Source organism: Pteronotus mesoamericanus, unplaced genomic scaffold (assembly GCF_021234165.1).
Source record: "Pteronotus mesoamericanus isolate MK-2021 breed Mesoamerican mustached bat unplaced genomic scaffold, CSHL_Meso_final scaffold_21, whole genome shotgun sequence".
NCBI classification, from domain to species: Eukaryota; Metazoa; Chordata; class Mammalia; order Chiroptera; family Mormoopidae; genus Pteronotus; species Pteronotus mesoamericanus.
Window position 1 is genome coordinate 31,132,544 of NW_026555310.1, and position 24,282 is coordinate 31,156,825.

The 24,282-nt window shown below is 43.2% G+C and overlaps 1 protein-coding gene across 3 annotated transcripts; it reads right to left on the bottom strand.

The window, feature by feature from the left end:
• Window positions 1-4: 4 nt before the first annotated feature.
• On the bottom strand, window positions 5-21,772 carry PHC1 (polyhomeotic homolog 1). 3 transcript variants are annotated; one of them, XM_054591446.1, is made up of 15 exons: window positions 21,707-21,772; window positions 18,810-18,967; window positions 17,479-17,589; window positions 16,455-16,535; window positions 15,791-15,940; window positions 15,047-15,202; window positions 8,229-8,724; window positions 5,932-6,710; window positions 5,238-5,385; window positions 4,774-4,985; window positions 4,041-4,155; window positions 3,261-3,369; window positions 2,887-3,037; window positions 2,248-2,479; window positions 5-971 (listed from the first exon to the last, which is right to left on the bottom strand). In XM_054591446.1, exons 2-15 carry the CDS (start codon window positions 18,921-18,923, stop codon window positions 817-819), a joined length of 3,009 nt encoding a protein of 1,002 aa, XP_054447421.1. In that variant the 5' UTR covers window positions 18,924-18,967; window positions 21,707-21,772; the 3' UTR covers window positions 5-816. The 3 variants fall into 3 exon arrangements, with proteins under 3 accessions (XP_054447421.1, XP_054447420.1, XP_054447419.1); XM_054591445.1 differs by lacking the exon at window positions 21,707-21,772 and adding an exon at window positions 20,477-20,604 and having other exon boundaries at window positions 15,047-15,178; XM_054591444.1 differs by lacking the exon at window positions 21,707-21,772 and adding an exon at window positions 20,477-20,604.
• Between the last annotated feature and the right edge of the window lie 2,510 nt (window positions 21,773-24,282).

Consider the following 24,282-nt stretch of genomic DNA (forward strand, 5'->3'; position numbering starts at 1 on the left):
GGAGAAAAAAATATTTAATATTTTTGTTGTATAAGGAATAGCACCTAAGGCAGGTATTTATACTCCTGACCTCCACCCCAGGCACTCCCATTTTATTATGCTGTAGGACACAGCAGAGTTGGAATTGAAAAGAAAGGGTTTAGAAGACAACAGACTGGAAGGGAGCAGGAGGGTACAGAAAGAATGACAACAGCCACATGTGTGCCAAACACTTTTTAGTCCCTGTAGCCAACAGAGTGATGCCAACCAAGTCTCTACACTGGCTAGTGAGCCTGCCATGGATGCAGGAGAAAATGTTCTATAGGAGTGAGTGACAACAAAGAAAACCGGGCCAAAGCTACAGTCAGATAGTCCAGAGGGTGTACCAGATTTTGCTACTTGTGTCACACAACCTAGAAGAACCCTACCTCTCCCATTGGGGAGGCACACCTACATTCCACCCATGTCCTTGCCTTACCATACTGTATATTCCTCCTCTTGGAGAACTGAGACAGTGGCTAGACATTCCATGCCAGGATAAGGCTGAGCAGTACTGGTTCTCTAGACTTCCTCTTTTATAAAGATTGGATTAGGGTAGGTGAAAATTATAAAGATTTTTAAAAATAAAGTAGAACCCAGAGAAAAGGTCAAAGCTCCACCACGTAGCACCAGCAATCAATTCTTGCGCTTTCCTTCCCTGTTTCAGTAACCCCTCCACAGATTTACATAATTGGAACAGCTCTTTATTCCCTGTGAAGTGTCTGCTGGTTCCAGGTTATAACCTGGACAATGGGGAATGTCTGTCTGCCTTAGGCTGCTTTGTGCAAGAAGGCCACCTTAGGTCTCCTTGAGGACATTAATCTTGGCGCAGATCTTGAGGGCTGGGCCCAGCTTGATATTCATGGCACTCATAAGATGTTCCTCTTTAAGTAATAAAAGGGCCTGTCCATCAATCTCCTGGGAACGAAACTCCTCTGCAATCTCTTGACAGCCTAGAAGGAAATGATGGGAATAGTATGAGAAAGTACGTAGTAGCACCAGAGGATAGCAGAGGGAAAACTAAAGGTGTAAAAATGGATACCCAACAATGGTTAATCCCAAAGTACATGTCCTAAATTCAGAAATGAAGGTTTGAGATGACAAGCTTTGGAAGCTGAAGGAAATCAGAGAGCAACTGGCTATTTAAACAAGAAAGCCAAGATACTGAAAGAACTAAGTTGTTCTACCACAGAAATAACTTCATTCAAACAGCTTGAGGAGGAGAAAAAGGATAAGAGCAAAGATATATGCATGTTTTATTTTACACTGGCAAGAAAAGTTAAGGCTCTATGACACTTGTTTAAGAGCACAGACTTCAGCCCTGGCTGGTGTGGCTCGGTGGATTGAGCCCTGGCCTGCAAACCAAAGGGTCACAGGTTCAAATCCCAGTGCAGGGCATATGCCTGGGTTGCAGACCGAGTCCCCAGTGGAGATGTAATGGAGGCAACCACACATTTCTGTTTCTCTTTCTCCTTCCTTTCCCCTCTCTCAGAAAATAAATAAAATTTAAAAAAAAAATCACCTGGGAAATTAAAAAAATACAGAATTCAGACAAATAGCAAGAAGGGGTGATTTTCTTTCCTGGAGAAAACAATCCCTTTGTCAAGAATCGCTTACATGCTTACTTTGAAGAGAGTGGGGCAACAACATCCCCTTGTTTTCTAATCCCCTTCTCCATTGAAAAAGGTCTTCTATCCATGATGGCTATCCACAATCACACATAAAAATTACCCCAAAATTACTGATAAATACAGCTGAATTATAAGAGATGAAAATCAAACACTGAAATTGCTGACTTAACAAAAGGGTGATGACCCAGGAGGAAATTAGTAAACCAGGCTATGGGCAAGTAAAGAATAAATATCAAGGGTACAGATTTTGAGCCCTGGCCAGGTAGCTCGATTGATTAGAGCTCTGTCCCAATAGACTGAGGTTGGGGGTACAATACCTAGTCAAGACACATACCAAAGAGTCAACCAATGAATGCATAAATAAGAGAAACAACAAATCAATGTTTCTCTCTTATCTCTCAAACTGAGTCAACCAATGAATGCATAAGTGAAATTGATGTTGCTTTCCTCTGTAAAAATGAAAAAATTTTATTTTTAAAGAGTAGAGGCTTCAAGTCTCTACTGCTTAAAATTCAGTTATGTTCCTTCCCTGTTACCAAAGCCTGTGCAAAGACCTAAGGAAAACTACACATCTATGTGACCTGGGTTCTGCTGGTACCTTGTAAAGAAGCGATAAACTCGTAAACTTCCTCTACACTCCAACGGCTAGGATTACTGGACAGGAACACAGGGTTGATGCCATGTAATTCCGGTGTAGGCGGAGCTGTATTGGGGTTCCCTAGGTCTCGTTCTCCATGCCCAGCTCTCACTGATAAAGGCCCAGGAGATGTTGGGGAGAGTGCTTCATCATAGCTGGAATTATCTGAACCCCGGCTAGAGTCCTCTTGACCCTAGAAAGAAAAACAAAAAACAGTGAGGTCATGATTAAGCTTCCTCTCCCCTCCCTAACCACCCTGGGTTTGGGTTCATATAGGGCATGGAGGAAAAAGGATTCTTTCCACGAGTGAAATAATCTGTACTTTATTTGCAAATGTCCAAAGTCATCAGTCTACTCTCAAGTGTCTTTCAAGTCTAAACTGTCACTTTCTTGATTCTCCCCTTCTACCAATGACGTCTAGATTTTCACTAAGCAAATATAGTTTAAGAATTAATAGATACATAAACCAGTAATCAGAGGAAAGGAGATAAAACAAGACAGGATCCTGGAATTTGGAGTGATGCAAGCAATGCGAAAACAGAGTTCTGAATTTATCCTCTTCAGGCCCATTTTAAAGGTGGCTCCGGGACAGCAGCTCACCCGGTGGCGCTTGCCCTGGATCTTGGCCCGGGCGATGTCAGAGGAGCTGCGGCGGGGTCCGCGCCGACGAACACGAGCATAGTTGGCTTCTTGAAACTCTTTCATTTTTTTCCTCTTCAGCCGGAACTGGTGGCTACAACTCACGTTATACCTATAGGTTATACACATGTAAGATATCAAAGGTGCTACAGAAAACTACCTTGCTACCCTACACTAAAGGTGAATTGGTATTTTAAGAGCTGATTTGGAGATTACAAAAGCAAAGGAAACATTTAATATCAGCTGTGAGATGATCCTAGGGAAAGGATACAATATTAGGTGAAGGAACCACTGCTGAAGGCCGGGGGGATGGGGCGGGGGGGTGCCTCCAGTACCTCTTAGCACAAGTCATGGAGCAGAATCTCTTGGAGCCGCGAAACTGCTCTGCAGGGGCGTACTTTCCACAGTACTCACACTTCAGGAGATTCGCCTTCTTATCCAGCTCTGAAAAACAAGGCAGCACAACCTGCCATCAGCTTCTGTTGCTGCTCAAGCCATGATTAGTCCCAGAGCTGGACTCTTGATTACTCTCAGGGTTCACCCCCCCAAGACCTACACCATAAAAAGTACACCCTAAAAGATAAAGTTCAAACTCCAAAACCATAAAGGTATGTCCATCACAGCCTTCCTAACCTTAAGCCAGACTATTTCCATTCTGATGACTTATTTTATCCTTATTCATACTCTCAGATTTCAAACAAGACTGCATTTCTAAACATCCTGTTTAGAATTAGGAACTAATTACTAATGCTTAGAAAGATATCCCTCTACCACAAAGTTTCTAAAAGCAGAGGGGAGATGTCACTAAGAATCTTTAATATAGATTATAAATTCTAAAGGAGAACTGGAAATTAAGAAATATCCTATTTTAGATCATCTTTTGAAAAATACATCCTTCCAGTAAATAATTTAACGGCTTACTTTAGCTTGATAAAATTCCCCCTTATCCTATGGAATTCCTTTTGTGTGATTCTGCATATTCTAATATATAGTTTCTGTCTGAATGGACATCATACAATTCCTACTTTAAAGAGACAATTATTATTTTATACAGAGTCCTCAAACACATCCACATGAGCCTCCTTCCTCAGATGGGCCTCTAAATAAATACTTACCAGCAGATGGGCTGTCCCCTCCCAAGGGACCACCTGACTGATTCTCATTCAATCCTGTCAGAAGGCCAGTCTGTAGTGACTTCTCAGACTCTTTCAGTAACTGAGAACAACCCACCTGTCCCAGAAAAAGTTCACAGTTAAGTTAGCCTAATTCCCTTCTGCTTCTCCATAGCTTTCCCCAGCATTTCGCACTGTCATGTCTTTGCCTGGATCTCCGAGTTAATGGCCAAGTCTGGTTCACAGACAATCATTTTCCATATGGCAGCCAGGAGTCTCTAACTGGCTCTTTTCAGATAAACCATTGGAGAACAAAACAAGTTCCTACTCTGGCTCCCTGTTTTGTCCTTTGGTTTCCTAAGTTGAGGGAATGCACTAGGAGTCAGGATAGCTATGTTCTAATTTTCCAACTTGTGGTGCCTAGAAAAGTCCATTATGGTAACTTCTCTACCACAATTTTCTTCATTATAAACCAACCTCATTTGTCAAACTAAACATTACAGCTTTAAAGGTCATTTCCTGTCTTTTCCTCTCTTCCCAACATTTTCATTTTCTGGTCCACATATTCTTTCCTTTTCTCTTCTCTTCCTTCTGTACAACACATCAAATAAACAGCAGTATTGATCCATCTCTGATAATAAATAGTTCTGAGCCTTCTGATTTCAGTGGCATTTGAAAAGACAAGACTCAGACCAAGCCCCCACTTGGAAGTCCCACCTTATGGCCCTACCCTCACCGGAAAAGGCTCTGCTCCTTCCTGGATAACGAAGCCTTCAATGATGTGGGTGAGGATCTGGGGCTTCACAATGGCCTGTGGGGGTTTTGAGTCACCCATCTGTCTGGACACCATTGCTAGTGTAGGAGGTGGTACTGATGGAGCAGGAGCCAAGGACACTAGTTCACTGCTTGGGGTATTAGTATTCACATTGGTCACTGAGTCAACTTTCTCTGGAAAAAAAACACAAATTAAGAAACAGATGTGGGGTAACATAATTAACCCATCTATTAGCCAAGCCAGCCTGATTTTCCACAGTAATACATGTTCATCTTTGCTCATTCACCTGGATTCTGCTTCTCAGTCTACTCACTTGTCCACCAAGTTCAGACCCATACTCTGCTGAATCAGATCGATCTTTCAGCAGTCATTCAGACCCGCAGTCTCTGTGCACTGCACCAGCACTGCGGAAGTCAGGCTCTCACCTCCAAGGCTGCTCTTCTCCTCCATGGCCTTTGGACTCTCTGCAGCTGGAGATGCCTTCGCGGGAAGCATTGAACCCAACGTGGAGACATCCTCTCTTTCCTCCTCAGTCTCAGCCTTGCGTTTGACACCCAATGTCTGGGGTTTGCCCTATAAAGAAAAGGACAGGAAAGAAATCAACAGTTATGAGTGAAGGATAATAAGGAACCACAAATACTCCCACACATTCAGAGAAAACTTTCTTAGTTCCAGCTTCCCCAATTTGTATACTTCCCATGGTACATTAAAATTCCTGGTCATTCCCAAGAAGTGTAACTTCCAATCAGGACAAAAGAAAATGCAACATTCATTAGTCCTGACCTAGACTTCAAGACCCTGAACTCACTGCGGTCCCAACAAAGAACTGTTGTTTTTCTAAAGATTACTTAGGTGGTTAAGGCTGTATCTAGCTCTAACTTAGTACAGATCCAAAAACCCAGAATGACTTTAGTAGCGAATTTAGGAGTACAAGGTTCAGATGTTACCTACATTAACATTTCTTTCAAAAATATTTACTTTCCATTAATCCCTCTCACACAAAACGAACAGATAGATACCTTCTAAACTCTTCATTCCCCTACTACGTTCCATTTCCACTCAGCCCCAGGTCCACTCTCAAGAGTCACAGTGCCCTCAAAACCATTAGACACCACTCACCGGCAGGTGCACAGACTGCATGTAGAAGGCAGCAGGGACCTGAGCTACAACAGGTGAAGAGGTGGTAGCCCCACCCTTTACCACATGTGCTGTCCCCTGAACAGGAGCAAGGGTCATCCCAGAGGCCAATGTGGGAGGGCACTCCTGCAGTGCACCAGGAGCCTGGGATGAAGGTGGCGAGGAGGCCAAATGGGCCTGACCAGGCTGCATTGTACCTGGCATCCCCCGGGAAGTAGGCACAGCAGCTGCCAGCTGTGCCAACCCCAAAGCCTGTGCCTGAGCTGAGCCTGGCTGTCGTGTGCCCACAACTTGCACAGGGATATGGGGTGGTGGTTGCTGGGTAGCTGACATCTTAGCAGCTCCTAACTGAGGAGGCTTGATTGGCGCTACAGGTGGTTTGGACTGGAGAGAGATGGGTGGCTTGGGAGCTGGGTCGGGTGGGAGGGACAAAGGTGAAGACTGAAGCATGGGCTGAACCACCAGGGTTTGAGCTTGCTGCTGGGACTGGGAAGGTGGGACCTGCTGAGTAGGTGGGACCTGTGGTGGCTGAGGGGCAGAGAGAGCTGTGGCTTGCTGCTGCTGCTGCTGCTGCTGCTGCTGCTGCTGCTGCTGGGCCAGCTGGAGGTGTGTGGCTGTGTGGAGTAGCTGAGACTGACGGTGCTGGAACTGCTGCTGGTGGTGGATGGCGATCTGCTGCTGGATTACCACCTGCTTCTGCTGGAGGTGGATCTGTTGCTGTTGCTGAATCAGGGAATGGGGCTGGATCTGTGTGTAGGTGGCTACAGGAACCAGCCCAGATGGAACAACAAGGAAAAAGAGCAGAAAATAATCATTATAAAATTAAAAATAAAATCATCTTTCCAAGTTGTACCCCGTTTTGGAATCACAGACGGGATGGAAATCTAACCTACAAGGACCTGTGAGATCACCTCAGACACATGCTTGCCTCTGAGTCAGACATTAGCAGATACTACTATCTCTAGTCTTAAAGATCTCAAGGAAAGAATTTCCTTGCTCAATTATTTAATAATCCCTAGTAATTTCTTACATGTATCTAATTTTTACTTTCTTTCCTATACTTAAATCCCATTACTTTGAACTACACGTAACTCCTGTTACTTTGAACCCTAACCCTGAGAAAACTCCCTCGCTCAACCATTTAATAATCCCCAGTAATTCCTTACACGTGTCTTTTACTTTCTTTGATATACTTAAATCCTGTTACTTTGAACATAGTAAAGTGAGCTGGCCCATCTTCTATATGATTGAACTCTTGAGTTCCTCGAGGCCAAGTCCATGTTTTATCCATTTTTACATTCCTAGAATCCAGCCCAGCACATTAGAAACACTTAATAGTCAATGGAACAATGTCTCTAGAGATAAAAAATACCAACATCTTCCTCCCATGATTGTCACAGTTTTTAAGACTCATCAGTTAGTTCCCCACCTATGAGAAGTCTTAAGAGTCAGTGGCTGTAGGCTCTGACTTTGCCTGGTTTCCACCACTGTAAATGGGTTGACAACCTCACCCCCACCCCTATACCCATGCCAGACAGTCAAGAAAACATGTGGTATGAAAGCACTTTGGAAACAAGTGCTGTAGTATGTAAATACTATGTTATTAGCAATACAACTGATAATTAACTCTTACTTTTTGTGAGTAAATTATCCAAATGGAGCAACAACTAAAGTGCTAGAAACAAGAAAGGCAAAAATAAACATTACCAAGTAAGGTATCATATCTAACTTTATCTACCATAGTCTAAAAGCAAGTTTAAACTATTTTGGGTCATTACTATATTATTCTTTCTTATCCTCATCATTGACACAGATGATCCCAAGCTACTATATTAAACCATGGCCACATTTGCTAGTCCTACGTGTTCTAAGGCACTAAGGTGTCCTGCTCTACACTGGGCCACCTAACCACCATTTAACCACCAGTAAACACCATTCACCCTGTTAGATTGGAAAACAGAGTCCCTGTCCCAATGGACCTTACAAAGATGTATCCCTAGCACCTTCTAGCACATAGTAGACAACTGAACAAGAACTGGGTAATCGAAAAGGTAGAGCAACTAAACTGAAAAACTCAGGGCCTAAGGCAACTTGTAAACTGGGAGCTGCCTGGTGGAAACAGACAAGAGCTATCTCTGTTACCCATCCTCCTGTCTCCCTGGACTAACGTGATCAGGGTTGACCTGTCAAAGAAAAGCAGGGAAAAGGCAAAGAAGTGTACTCTGGAGATTTCAAACGGTTCTGAGAGAATAATGACCCTGTGAGAAGCGACCGTTTACCTGAGCTAATGAGGGTCTGGCTGGGAGCAGGTGTGGCTGTCCGGGTCAGGTTCATGCCCACGCTCTGCTGACCAGTGCCCTCCGCTTCTGCCTTCTTGGCTGCCGCACTTTCTGCCTCGGTCTGGCTGCCCTGACTCACAGTCACTGTTTGGGCTGCAGGCAAGGGCTGCACCACTCCTGTGCCCTTCCTGGGACAGCCCCCACCACCACCTATTCCTGAGGAAGGCAATGGACCCAAGGCCCCAGGTGCCTGGCCGCTTCCACCTGGGCCCATGGCCCCTGGGATGCTATTCCCACTGCCTCCACCAGCCTGACTAAGGTTGAGGGACTGGCCTGAGGCCCCAGAGGAAGCCTGAGCCACAGCTAGGGCCTGGCTAGAGGCCTGGGAGAGGCTAGAGACAGGGGATGCTCCAGGAGGAATGGCCTTCTGAGTAGAGCCTTGCATTTGAGGTCCTTGGGCTGAGGCCTGTTGGTTCCTCACTGCCAAGTTCTGCACCTGAAAAACAAGAAGAAAGGAATTCAGGAAAGGGGAACAAGAGGCACTAGGGTCAAAGATTTCAGTGACTGATTCAGAACAGCAAAGATAGCTACAGATATTCCATAGCCCACCTCAACTCATACACCCACCTTCACAATTATATAAATTAAAGGTTTTCCAGTAACCCAGGGAAGTACGCATATCAAATTTCATTGTCAGTCTCCTTCATTCAGTATCAAATCTAACATTAAGTTTGGTCATTTATTCTTTCAAAGTGTCTCAGATTTTCCCTTTCCTCTCCATTCATTCATCCATTCATTCATCCAACATCTACCAAATACCTACCCACTACGCTTCAGGTATTACACTGGATACTAGGAATGCAGGGATGGAAGCAAGTCCCTGCTCTTAATGAGTTACTTTCTACTAGGGAAGAAAGACAAGGAAATCACCAATAACCACATTATACTATGCACAGATATGCATAAAGTGCTATGAGAGTACAGAACAGGAAGGGTGGCTCAGACAAAATTAGGGAAGACTTCCTAAAACAGATGACGTTTGACCCGAGGTCCAACAGGTAATAGTGAAGGCAAGGGTTTGAAGACATAGGTAACAACATTTGCAAGACCATCAAGCCAAGAAGAAGGATAGCATTTTTGGAAATTCTATTTCATTATGTTTGGAGTGAGTTAGAAGGAATGGTAAGAAATGAAACTAGGAAGGTAGGCTAAGGCTAGAGAGGCAGACAGGCACCAGATCATAGGGGCCTGAATGTGCTGAAATAAGGAGAGTCTGAACTTCAGTCTGGAAGCAGAAAGTGTATCTATTGTCTTCACTATTATATTCCCAACACCAACACAGTGCCCGACACATAGTAAGCACTCCAAAATATGAATACAGAGAAGGAATGATGATGAGTACTTAATTGATTACAGGAAGCCACTGAAGAATATTAATCAGAATAAACATGATCAAAGCTATAGTTGAAACCATTCTTTTAAACATTGCTGATGGAAATGTAAATCAGTACAGCCACTTTGGAAAACAGTTTGGCATCATATCCTAAATTGACCATTCACACACCCTCTAACCCAGGAATTCCACAAGAGAAACATTTTAGGTACAAACAGATGCATATATAAAATGTTCATAGCAGCAATAGTGAACAAAAGCCTGGGGACAACCCAAATGGCCATTATTAGAAGGAAGATGAGGCCTGGCCAGTGTGGCTCAGCTGGCTGGAGCATCATCCCGTAACCAAAAAGTCACTAGTTCAATTCCCCATCAGGGCACATGCCTGGGTTACAGGCCAGTTCCCAGCTGGAGGTATGCAGGAGGAAACTGATAGATATTTCTTTCGCACATCAATGTTTCTCTCCCTTTCTTTCCCCCTCCCTTCCCCTCTCTCTAAAAACAAAATCTTTAAAAAGAAGAAAAGATTAATATATTCACACAATAAAGTATTACATAAAAATAAAAATTAATCAAGTGCAGTGACATGTAACAATATGGATGGATCTGGGTAATAAGCTCTTAAGAAAGCATTTTCAAAGACTACATACAGCACAAGTACCTTTTAAATGTAAACACAAATGTGTATTTTTCACATATAATGTATATATTATATAATGATACAGTTTCTGAGATTTGCTCCTAAATAATCCACAGGAGAGGGGAAAGGCCTAGAAAGACTGGCCTTGTGTTGTGTCATCAACGTTGAAGCTAGATGACAAGTACATAAGGATTCATATATTTGTCTACTGTCTTATAAGTTTTCCATAACAAAAAGTACATTATTATTTGTAAATGCAATAAAATTATATAAAAAGGGACACAACAAAGGGTAAATCTAGGATTCAAAATGTCCTCCCCATGGGTAGCGGCCAGCAGTAGATGGGACTGGGAATGCTTATTAGATTATTAAAACTTACTGAGTAAATGAGTAAAAGTGGGCCATGAACGGACCATTAATGAGAGGATGGCATGAACCAAGGATTATGATTTATCAAATTCTGTATATTAGAGTTACAATTAAAAATAATTTTAGTAATAAAAAAGAGAGAAAGAGAAAGAACTCATGGACACAGACAACAGAGTGGTGACTGAGGCGGAGAGGCGGGAGGTGGAGGTAGAAGAGGGGGGATGGGGGGGTAAGTGGTAATTGAAAAAATACAATAAAATATGTAAAAATGTTTTAAAGAGAAAAAATAAAAATAAACCTTTAGGAGACTAAAAAAATACAATGTTAGTGACAACATATAGTTTCTAAAAAAACTTATTCTGATAGTAATGTGGAACAGGATTAGAAGTAGATATGGCTGAAACCAAGAGACCAATAATTCAGGTGAAAATTGAAAGAACCTGGATTCAGGCAACAACAGTAAAGAAGAAGGGAGGATGGCTTTTGAGAATGACTTACATTAAGAATGATCAGGATTGGGTGCTGGGGCACTTAATATTTCGCAATTATACAGCTTTTTTCTAGTCAGCTTCCTCTCCACAACGGCTACTTAAAACTGTCCTACTTTCCCAACACCTCTTGAACCACTTCCTCTTTCTCCTCTCATTCCCCCTGCAGAAAAAATGAAACCATTATACAAGCACGATGCTTCATCATGATGCCTCCTCAGCTCCACCACAGCATCTATACATTCAGCTGCATAAGGACCCACCATTTACTTCTCTCTCCTCTCCCTCTATCCTTCCTCCTTTTCAATCCTCTCTTTTCTCTTAACCTCTCCTCTGTTGGCTCTGTTCTATCACCATCCTGGAACCTCACTTCCCTTCCTCCAGTTTCATCCTCCTTTCCTGTTATTGCTAAACTCTTAATAATTGTTTACATTCCCTGCATCTCCTCCCACCATCCAGTCATTCTTACCCCTGTGACTCCACTGAAATGGCTCTCCCTCCGCATCAGTAAGTCCACCTTTCTTGCCCTCTCTACTGCATTTGAAGAAGGACTCTTGCCATTTCTTGTCCCATTCTTGTCTTCAAGACACCACACAATCCAGCTTTTCTTGTCTCGCTCTCTCTTTCCTGCTCCCCTTTGTCAGCCCATCACCCTTTACTCAACCTTGAACTGCTCCATTTTCTAAGGGATCATCCTAACCCTCAGGGCTCCATCTTAAAGGCTTTTCTCTTCTCAGTCCATACCCTGTCCCTATGAAATTTAAAACACTACCTTGATTTCAATTATCACATATATGTGTACTACTCTTGAATGTTTACCTCCAACTCAGAGCTCAGACACCACAGAAATAAAACTGCTGACCCAGTATCTCCTTCCGGATGGCTAACAAGTGCCTCTAAGCTGGCGCATCCGAAAGTGAACTTCACTCAAAATCCACTTCTCCAACAGTCGTCTCATAAATGGCACTACCAGCCAATTCACTGCAGTGCCAGATCTCATCGCTGGCAGCTCCCTCAACTCCCTATTCACTGCATCCATTCTCCTTTTCCAATGACCTCCTAAGTTTTTCTCAAATCTATTCATTTCTGTCCATCTCCACCGCTACTGCCTAATCCAAGCACCGTCTTTCCCCTAAACTGTTATGATCGTGTTCTCCTGTATTCACTCACACCATGTCCATTTATCATTTATAGAGGATCCAAAAGTCTTTGAAATTAAAATTAAAAAAACAAAAACAAAAAACCCTCAAATCTCTCATGTCATTTCCATGTTTAAAATCCTTCCATAGCTTCCCACTGCCTTTCACATAAAGCCCCATATCCTAAACACAGCACTTAAGGTCCTGCAAGGTGAGGTTTCTCCTCTCTCTCCAGCACCACCTCCATTCCCCTTTGCCAAACCCCACAAACACTGGTCTTCTTTCAGGTCCTCAGATACACAATACTCCTTCTCCTCAGGATCTCTGGAGATAAAGTTCCCCTACACTCACCACTCCTTCCATGTCTTCATCTGACCAACTTCCACAGACCCAATTTAACTGTCACCTCCTCAGGGAGGCCGCCTTGACTTCTACCACCATCCAAAGGCTAAATCAACTCCCTTTCTATGTTTTCAGAGTCCTCTGTACATTCTAAGGAAGCAATTATTAAACCATTCAAGTGATTATTTGTTTGATGTCTGGTGGTTCAGTGATCTGTAATCTCTATCAGTCTAGGGATTATGATTCTTGGGCATTCAAGGCTAAAGAATGTCTGATATATAATGATGATAGCTAACACTCATTATGTCCAGGCACTAATCAAACGTTTATACACATCAGGTCATTTAGCCCTTACAACACACCCAGAGGTAGGTATCCTATAATAGATGTTTTATATATGAAGAAACTGTGCCCCAAAGATGTTAGGTCATTTGCCAAGGGTCACACAGCGAGTCATGGAGTTGGAATCTGAAACATAAGATTCACATTTTTAACCACCTCTCTGTCCCCTCCACATGTTGACACTCAACAAGTGATGGATAAATGAAACAACTGGATATGGAAGCAGTCTCTCAACTTCATCCTCTGATCCTACTGCAATTACCACAGTCTAAAACAAAGGTCTTACCTTATTACTAAATGATCCCAAGCATTTCTTAGTAGGTTCCCTAATTTCTCTTTCTTCTCCAGGCACATGGTTCTAGATAATTCTTTCTGAAGAACTTGGCTTATCCTGTTAATCTGCTGGCTGAGAGCCAGCAATGACCCCTGATACCTATGGAGTTGCTTGGCTTTAGATCTCTCCCTAACAATAACCTTTTCTACCATCAGACCTGTTATCTTCTCTCTGTCCACTCACCCACTAACTCGTAGTCACATGTGAAGTATGCCTTCACATATACTGTTCTGTCTCATTTTCTTCTTACTCCAAATGAAATCACACCCATATGCCAAGCATTTACTCAAGTATCCCAAACGTCATTGAGAAATAATGTAGCCAGCTCTTCTCTAAACTTGTCACTCACAGTTAGTGCAATTTACTTTTGTACTTCTTTGTTCTCTAAGCTCTTTATAAAGACTTGACTCTCATTTATTTTCAGTTCTCCATTTCTAGTATATATCTGAACACATCAATACAAAGCTCAATATTTACTTGCTAACTAATAAACTAAAAAAAAAAAAAAAAGTATTATGAGATCCCAGGTTATAACCCATTCATAAGATAAAATATTCAGGCTCAAAATACAAAGTCTGTCCAGAAAATGTCCAGCCATTATTAATATAATGAGAATGGTTTGCATGACACTTATGTGACCTGGCAGCCAAGTGGACTAGAATGTGTATGCGTGAACAACGATGACTTCACTGTACTAGCCAGTGGAGACCGTAGACACTGAGTAAGCATGGCTGTCACATTCAAAATGACTGGGCAAGCACAGCAATGAATCTGCATCAAATTTTGCATTAGGCTTGAACATCCCTCCACAGAAACTATTTGGGTGATTCTGAAGGCCACAGATATGGGCAACTGGTGATTGGCAGCTTCAGCATGAGAATACACCTTATACATGCATCACATCTCATGCAGTTTTTTGGCAAAACATCAAACCGCCCAGGCGACTCAGTCCCCTACAGCCCAGATTTGGTGCCCTGTGACTTTTGGCTTTTCCTAAAAGTAAAATCACCTTTGAAATGGAAGAGATTTCAGATGGTCTGATGAGACTCAGCAAAATACAATGGGGCAGCTGATGGCAACTGGGAGGAAAACTGTGAGAGGTCCCAACATGCCTACTTTGAAGGGGACTGAGGCATTATTGTCCTATGTACAATGTTTCTTGTATCTTGAATCTTCTTCAATGAATGTTTCTATTTTTCATAGTACATGGCTAGTTACCTCCTGGACAGACTGGTATATATACAAACCTAACACTTTATATATATTTATATTTGAGGGGGTGGGAAGCAACGGTGAGAAAGATTTCACTGGGACTACACTGCAAGAAGAAATGGACTAATGAGTTGAGAGCTACAGAAACTTAGAAAGAGAAGGAATCAAACATTTTCCCAGCAACTCATCCAGGTCAGCTTAACATCTATGTAACAGGACAATTTCCTCAACCATCTCTCATCTTCCAGAGACAAGGAAAGAGAATTAAAGACTTCCTGAATAAACTGAGCCACAGAGGGCTAAAAAACTGGTAAGGAAATCTGCCCTGTGTTAAGAATAAGGCTCCCAGATCGAGAGGGCTATTTTCAGTCAAATCCACCTCCCTTCCTCACTCAACTCAAAAGTTGTAAGGGATTCAAGTCCTATGAAAATAAAGGGCAAAAAAACAAAAAATAAGAATTCTGAAAAGTGGTAATGAGGTAGAAGGGTGGGCCCTAGTCTGTGGTCCTTCCCTTCATCCTCCCCCGTGCCCATGCGCAGGTCAATGGTGGCCACTGACCTGGTCTGCATCTGTATGAACTCCCGGAGACTGAGCAGATGGCACCTCCTGCTGGACTGCAGCCACTGCCCCGTTAGGCATCAGGATGAGTTGGGAGGCTAGAGGCACATTCCGGCCCAGGGTCCGGTTTACCTGCAATAGGTTTCCCAGCTGTGGCTGGCAAGGAGAGGAGGAAGAGCAAAAGAAAAGAGAACAAGAAGGAAAGAAGAAAGACAGAAGAAATGGAAAGGAAGGACCACAAGACAATATAAACAGAAGATACGAAACAGCAAAGCCCTGCCCCTTTCCACACCAACCCAGTAGACCCTTATTCTCCATACATGATGATTCATCCAGAAGAAAACCTAGAATGTGTATAAAACTACAGACTGATAACAAAGAGTCAAACATGAAAGAAGTTGAGACAATGAGCACTTTCGAAAAGTGTTTATGTACAGTAAGTAGATAGGCTAAGAGAACACTTAGAATTTATGTACCTAAGCCACAGGAATAAAGATTAGAGTATCTGATGCTAAATTAGTCAACTGTTAAGGTGACCATCTTCTAACTTAGGATCTCAATGTAATCTGCAGGCTACCTGTGAATACCGAGCATTACTTCCAGAGGTAAGTAAGGTAGAAGTAGATCAGCTTGTCTTCAAACAGCTGCGTAACTATGGTTAAATAAAATAGCTTTCACTCAAGTCCTAGCCAGGGACAGAACAATTACGCCCCTGGGACGATGGCAGCTGTGTCTGTGGCTTACCCGTAGATACATCTGAGCCTGGGACTGGTTGAGGGGTGGGGAGGTGGTGTTCCCCAGGAGCACAGATTGGGTCAAAGTGGTAGCACTGGGAGAGCTCACACTCTGGGATCGGCTGATGAGCTGGGCGGCCGACGTGGTGGCCAGATTGATCTGTGTGTACAGAAAGGAGCCAGGACTAAGGATTTAGGAGAGGTAAAAGGAAATGTAAATGACTGACAAATTCAGAGTGACATGGTCAAGAACAGAGTATCTCACTGTCACAGAGTCAGGGGAAAATGAATACCTTCCTATCCACAACTGTCATCCTGGCTACTATGAGATATTACCAAAGTAAACAAACCAGCGCCTACCTACTGGCATAACAGTTGAGAGGGCAAAGGAAGGAAATGGAACAGACTTTACTTCTCACTGAAGGGTCCAGAAATTAGTCCCTTCCCTGTTTTATGTCCTCTTCTTCCCCAGGATTTTCTTTCTCCTTTCTTAGACCTCCTCGTTAAGACTCTTATATAGATCCAAGTTGGTTAATTTTCATTTCACAAGTTCTATGAGGGCAGTAGATACCACTGATGGCTCAATAAACACTCCCAGATCAGCTGCACAAAGTTTAACCCAGAGACAAAGACGCAGAGAGAGAAGCCTCTGAGTGGGGAGAAGCAGCACTCACTGAGGCCTGGGTGGTGGTAGTCTGCTGCTGTGCAGTGCTGGTGTTTGGGGAGCTGGCCTGTCGACTGGCAGCAATGGTGGCCTGTTAGAGGAAAGAAAATAAGAAAAAGCAGAGACAACGAAAAAAAAAGGCTGTGAATCTTCCAGTAATAAACTGGACGCACAAAATATAATAGAGATTTCAGGTAAGAACTGAGAGACTCTATTATGGAGCAAGAACAAGTATATTCTCTATGCCATTAACGCTCATGTTACCACACGTGCTAACCCAACAACTCCCACAAAACCCTCCTGAGGCAACCAGGCAACCTGTCCTCCTCCCACTTTGTTTTAGGTGGAAGGACCTTAGTCAGGGTCACTTCATAAGTCACTGATAAGTCTAACCCAGAGTTGTCCAAAACAAATGTAATGTGAACCACATATGTAATCTTCCAGTATGCAATTTTTTAAAAGGGAAAAGAAAAAGTATACTTTTTTTTAATTGACTTATTGGGGTGATGTTAATAAAATTATATAGGTTTCAGGTATACAATTCTATAATACATCATCCGTTTACTGTATTGTGTGTTCACCAACCCAAGTCTCCTTTCATCACCATTTATCCCGCCATACCTTCTTCCACTTTATTTACTTTAAGCCCATATATTTCATTTCAACATGTAACCAATGTAAACTACGGACATATTTTACTTTCTATTTTCCTACTGAGTGTTTGAAATCCAAAATCTTACTGCACATCTCAATTTGGACTGGCCACATCTTAAGCACTCAGTAGCTACATGTGGCTAGTGGCTACCATATCGCCCAGGGCAGGTCTAGACACAGCCATTCTACTTCTAAAAGGTAGTTTTCCCAGTTCTTACTGCAACCCCAGAAGCTAAGATCCATTCACCCTCCTACAGGAAGACAGCAGACAGAGGACACTATGTTTCCGGCCTGGCTCAGTGGAGGATGCGGTATGCCCCTACCCGCCGATAGCACCTTTCCCCTCCCCTTCTCGGGCCAGCAGGCTGCTGACCTCTCACCTGCTGGACGGCAGCCAGGCTATGCAGCTGGGCATTGCTGAGCTGCTGCTGGAGCATGAACTGGTGGAAATACTGAGCGGCATTGGGCTGACGCTGCAGTGCCTGCAGAGCCTAGGAAGAGAGAAAGGATCAGCCCACTTAGAATGAATCACTCCCAACTCGTATTCTGTACAAATCACTGTGATCCTGTGAAAGGGACTCATGATAAGGAGAGAAACAAGGGAACATGGCAGTTGGGCTAAATCATCAACTTTTGATTTGTCCAGTGTGCTCTGAGAGAGCCAGTAAGTTCATAGTCCTCAAAAAGTAGAGACACAATTAATTCTGCTATGCTCTACTCTATTCTTGTATATGAAGAAAAGTAAAGCAGTAAAACTCACATGAATGCTTACTTTCCCAAATGGAATTTGGAAATACATGGTACAGCAAGGAAAAGAATTGGGACTAGAGAGGATAAAAATCAATGAAATGTCGATTAATATAAGGAAAAGAAAATAAAAGACCACATTCTAGGGCTACAATAGAAGTAAGAGAGCCCTTAGGGGTTGAAAATGATGGAAAAAAATAAAAATAAGTAATGGCTCGTCAAAAAGTCTCTCAAGTAAAATTTTCAAACAACTGGAATTTTCAAACAGTGAGGGGTATCTAGCCTACGGTCCACAGGAGGTATGCAGCCCAGGGTGGCTGTGAATGCAGCCCAATACAAAATCAAAATTTACTTAAAACATTGAGATTTTGTGTGTGTGTGTGTGTGATTACATGTCACAATATAGTTAATGTGTGGTCCAAGACAACTCTGCTTCCAGTGCGCCAGAGACACCAAAAGGTTGGACACCCTAATGGATGTTTATAAAGATGATGCTGGTACTTCAGTATTAACTAATATTCTTTAATAATTAGATCTATATCTATGATGTGCATAGCTATTCCAGTAACCAAAATATTTTAAGCAAAAGGCGTATTTCCAGATCTTTAAAAACATGGAATTTACTATTTGTCTAAAAATAAAACTTTAGTCTAAAGAGTTTTACACCTCCATTACTCAGAGTGATTTATACAAAAGACCAAAGATTTAAAACCTGACAATCCATGAAGAGAAAATGGTTAGAATATAGCTACATGAACTGAATGATATAAAATCTCATTCTGTCTGCTTGCTCAAACTGCTGTAAATTCCTAAGGTTCTCAGAGCTAGAGGGGACCGTGGTCATCACCTCATCCAATTCCCCCAGTTTCCTGGAAAGGAAAACTAAAGGCCATTATCTTCTGGCACCCTGGCATACCCCAAGCCAGCCACTCACAGACCGCAGCCCCTCAGAGACAAGCCTCACCTGTACTGCTTGCCGCTCGTACAGTGACATTTGAGCTATCTGGGGCCGAGAGCTGCCCCCAGAGCTGGAACTCCCATTGGTGGAGTTGGAGTTCTGCTCACTCTCAGTCTCCATGATAGTGGTCCAGGGTCCCCAAGGCTGGTGCTCTGACTCAAGACCTAGATGTGAGAAGTAAAGGATTAAAATTTACACCTGATCTCAAACTGTTATTTCATATTATTCCAGTTAGATATAAGAATCTTCCTCTTCTTCCATAATCCATGATTTCTAGGTTTTCTTAACTACCAAATTTGCAATATACTCTTCCCCATACCATCTTTTGAAGCTGTGCAGTGTCACAAAAGAAACAACCATTACAGATTCCACCACAGCTGTCATTAAATATAAAATAGCCAGAATGTAAGACAGCTCATAATACTAAGACCACTTTACATTCCCACAACACTGTGTAACAATTTAAAACGTTCCCATTTAAAACTTATGCTCATCTCATTTTCATCTGCATCTGCAACATCCTTATCAGCATCACCTTAACAATGGCCACCATTTACCGAGACGCCACTAGGTGCCTCCTCCCTGGGCCAGGCTCTTCACCTCCATTATCTCTTGCAGCACTTTAGGTAAATAGTAATATTGCCACTTTACCACTGTGGAAATGAGGTTCTCTGAAGTTAAAGAAGTTGTCACAGTAAGTTTCAAGTCTTTATACTAGCACAGGCTGCTTCTTAAAACCAGAAAAAAAGTGTCAGTCAGTTTGAGTACTCATTGTCCTTATTTTACGGAGGAGGGGCCTAAGATAGAGATATGTTAAATGCATCATGGAAAGTCAAAAAACTAGGAGGTAGAAGAGCCAGGCTACAGCCCATATAACCCAAAGAGCTGCCTGGTTCCAGCTTACACTACTACTAATAACACCTCTGGCACATCACTTTCCCTTCTCATTAGCTCAGTTTCCCCATTTGCAAAGAAGGCTTCACAATGGAATATATCATTTTAACTAATGACTCCCAGGTATTAAACATTAAATATACAGCAATGAAAACCTTCAAGAAAGTAAGATTCCCTTTTAATCCACTAAAGTGGTCACAATCTACCTTCGGGTCTACACTAACATTCATTTGTAAGAACCAAGCAAAGAAATAGAAGAGAAGCAAGAAGGCATATACCTCCAAAGCAGTACTAAATGATATTAAGGTTTTTTTTGTTCATTCTTATTTCTTCTTTTTTGTTAAACCTAGACACTACATTCTATATACTCTGAGGCACAGGGCCACTAGAAATACTAGGTCAGCAAAGAACTATTTGGTTTAGGAACATAAACATCAAACCAGAATTTCTGCTTAGAGCTGTCAACAGTTTTATTACAATGGATTTATCTTAATGATTGCATCCAAAACAAGCAAACAAAATAAATAAAATCAAACTGCTTGGTCTACTAAACAGAGTTGGGGAGGTTTGTTGCTATTCCATTCCCAATATCACCTGATCACATCATTATCCCCCCAAGAACTACCTATGTCTTCAGTTTTGTTTAGGAATAGCAAATGTCTCTGAAAACATGGATATAACCCAAAAAGTACATAGGAGGAATCTTATCAGCATCAACTGTAGTCTATCTTCTCCCCACATCTTTTGCCAAAATATCAAAGCACTGAACAGATACAGACCCATGAATCCTCATTATCAGCATGTGAAGAAAAAAAGTGGGTAAGGATTAGAGGCAGCACGCATAGTTGTACAGATTACTGGACTCAGAGACATGAGACCCCTGTACTAGCTAGAGGGGACATTAACTCCTACATTCAGAGGTGAAAATGCTAATAAACCATATGACCCCTCATCTTCCCCCCAAAAAAGCCGTATAATAATTTTTTCAGACTGTGAAATAGATGAAGAGACGGAAACGGACCAGCTTAAAGTCTTTAATAAAATCAAGGGAAACTGTTATCAAAACCAGGATTCCTGGATCCCAGGCACATAATCTAATTCATTTGTGATCAATGTTGGAATAATAAAATTAAGTACAGAAAACAAAGACAAAAAAAGTTGGGGAAGCACAGTGAATTTAAGTTTTCAGACTTAAAGGGGAAGAAAGAGTGTGAAGCTGATCCATAGAGGTCCCCAGAACACCTAAACCACGGTCACCCTGAAAAGTAGTATTTGGATATGTATGGGTTGGGTGGGTAGGGGCACAGACCCTCCCTGGAAGGGAGCTAGAAAATGATGTTGAAGTGGACCTGCTACAGGGCAGATTGAGCCAAGAGTCAGAGGAAATCAACTTCCCTAAGCATAAAACTCTGTCTTGTAGAGAGGATGGGAAGATTGTGCCAAGATATGGAAGTAATCTGGAGAATAGGGACAGCAGACGCCCAGGGGTCCTTGTTGTATATAAAACCTTGATGAAAATAAGGTTCCAAAGAGAAATCAAATACACCGTGGGAGCGGACAAATAGAGTGTACCAGAAGTGAACTGACCCAAGTGAGCAGGGAAATGTGCTTACTGATAGCAGGGACACAGGCAAGAGCGAGACAGACAGAAGTCAAGGAATTGGAGGCTAAGGAACCCAGCGGACCATCAAAAGCAGGGAGATAACTAGACAGCAAGCATGCTTGGATGGGAGGACCAAAGTCAGAGAAGGAAAAATGAATGAGAAAGGGAGCAGTCAGAGGCAACGAGGGTGACGGACAGACAGCATTAAGCACAGCGACTTGAATAGCAGGAAGACCAGGACGGGCAGAGCCAAAGGACCGCAGAGCTGAGCGCTAGAGGTAGGCAGGGAAAGAAACTGGGGGAGGTACCTGGGGCGTTACACAGATCGAGGTGGCTGGAGAAACGTCCCCGTGCAGCCAAGCCCCCAGAGGTCTTGCCCCTCCCCAGCCCGCGGTCGCCGGGTTACCTTCGCGCCTGGCTCGGCACCCAAGTGCTCCCGGGGGGCGTCCACCTCATGTGCCAGGGACCCCAGTCGCCGGGCTGGGCGGGGGGCTCCCTCGGCCTCCGCGGCGGGCTCCCCTCGCCTCCTCCCCTTCCTGGAGGGGCGGGGGCGCCGAGAGCGGGGTGGGAGGTGCCCGGCGCGGCCGCGGCTCCCCGCCCCTCCCGCCGCTCCGGGTACGGACCCGGCCGCGGCTCTGCCAGGCCTCAGGGGCTCGCTCCGGGCCTGTCACTTCCTGCCGGCCGAGAGGGTGGGGGCTGCAGGCCGGGGGCTGCGGGCCGGGCTGGAGGAGGGGGCTAGCGGGGAGGTGCTTCCGGGGCAGCCGGACCCCTCCCCCCGGCCCACCCCCTCCTCTCGGCGCCCTCCTTCCCCTCCCTCCGCGCGTCCCTCGTTTCCTGCCGGCGCCCGTTGCCATGACGACGCCGCTCCCGGGCCTCTGCGCTCCAGGCCCCGGGGTTTTTTTTAGGGGGGGTGCCCCCTCTCTTGCTCTCTCTTTCTCCTCTTTTTTTTCCCTTCTTTCTCTCCGAGTTCTGCTCGGGGGTTGGAGGGACGAAACTGAGCAAGTGCTGGCCTCTAGTGGGGAACTCACCTCTCACTGTGAAGGAGAGGGAGATGGGAGAAGGGAGGGAAGTGACGTGAAAGGGGGAAAAAATAAGGTATTTTTCTGGAGCTTCTGGGAATAAGGGATAAAAAGAAAGGATCAAAAGGACCAACTGACAGAGAAGGAGGAAGAGCAAAGCAGCGACCCCCAGGGAAACTATCGACTGGGAAAGGAGATAATGCCACGGAAAGGAGAGAAGAGGAAAGAAAAACAGATTAAGCAGAAGGAGAGAGAATGTTGATTGTTTCATCGCTCGCCTCAACTCCAAGAAGGCGGGAAAGAATGCTCACAGAAACAGTGAACCCATTAGAAGTTGACATTTACTCAAAAGAAGCAGCCTAACATAACTTGCTCTGACTAACACGTTTAACTCAGTAATTTCAGGGATTTTACGTGCTTGTATGTTCTTAGGCTTTAAATGTGTATGTAAAAGAGAACGACAAAAACAAGGGAGAAGGCAGGGGTATTAAGAGTGAACAATGGGGCTGTACTTGGGAATACTAAACATTTGATAAAGCAGTAGCCTTTGTCACATCAGTTTTAAATCCTCTTAAACTTTTAACATTTAACAAATATTTATAGGCCACCTTCTATGTGCCACTCACTGTTTTTGGAAGCTTGGATTACATTAGTGCACAGAACAAAGATAACCGCCCTCATTAACCCTTACAGAAGGAGCCAGGGAAAACCTTGTGGATTAATCACTAGGGTTGATGCTTTCTCTGTTGTTATAGTCCAGTAACTATTTTTACCTCATATATTTTCCTAACCTCTGCCTATCCAGTTATTTTCTTTGACAACCCACTCTTTATTCTCTCCTTTAAAAGCCAATGCACGATTTGTTTTTACAGAAGACACAGAAGTGTTCTCTTTGTTCTTTGTTTATAAATTAGATCCGTTTAGATTTGCATTGAGAGAGGAGTGTTTGGACTCTTAATTAGCAGTAGCCAGATTTGTGTCAGAGAAGAATCCCTGCCAGGCTTCCAGGAACCAGTCAGACAACTATGCCAGGGAAGGAACTGGAGGGCAGTCAAAGGACTGGAAAAGCACAGACATGAGGTGTGGGGAGGTGAAAGGGTATGTTGCCAGGATGGATGACAGCCTTTGGCTGAGGATGAATTAAAAAGGTTCTGGCAGAGAAGTAGTGGTAAAAAAAAAAAAAAAACCAACAACTAAGTAAAGCATTAGTCATTTAATTCAAACCTAGATTTTTGGCATGTCAAAGTTTAAAGCTTTCTTGTAGAGGGTTAGAATGGATGTACTGAACCTAAGCTGAATATTCTAGCACCAATGAAAAATTGTACCTAATAAGTTTTCAGATTATAAAACATTCAGGTCAAAAAAATTACTCATGCTTCCATAGGTTTTGTGGAAGAATTATCACTGTTAAGTGTCTACAAAAAGCCTGTAATATATCCCAAGGATAAGGAGTCCAGATGCCAAGATTTTTTTTCAATAGCCTATGGAACTTGCATAACCCAATGGGTACCTGGTCATTTCAGCGCCATTAGATGTGGAGCAGAACCATTGCCAATTCACTTAGTTACATCCTACATATAAAGATTTTTCTTTGTATTTCCTGGATCATCAACCTCTACTAAAAGTTACACATTTAGATGATGTTAGGGGATAAGATAGTGATGTGTAAGTTTGTTGACTGATACAAAGCTAGCCTAGAGATACTCTGTCACAGAGCATACCTTAATGATTATGGGCCAGAAGTTTAACTTTCTTATGTAGAGGCTTTACCCCATATTTCACAGTAATTCTTTTCAAGCTCATTATTGTCCAAGGCATGGGAGTCTTCCTGGGTCATAGGTCTAAGCAATTGCCCAAAGGAAAAAATCAGGATAAAAAGGAAAGGTATCAGCAGTAAAATTAAGTATTAGAAAACCTCCATAAGACAATCACTGTCATGGACTGAATCAGCTTTGGAACAGGT

Bases quoted from the DNA above. Each gene is read 5' to 3' on its own strand.
- PHC1 (XM_054591444.1), bottom strand. The intron at 8,725-15,046 runs GTCAGTGGCCAC...CTTGTTTTTCAG, and splicing joins TTCATACAGATGCAGACCAG to GTGCAGAACTTGGCAGTGAG. The intron at 3,038-3,260 runs GTACTGGAGGCA...TATAACCTATAG, and splicing joins TCCATGACTTGTGCTAAGAG to GTATAACGTGAGTTGTAGCC.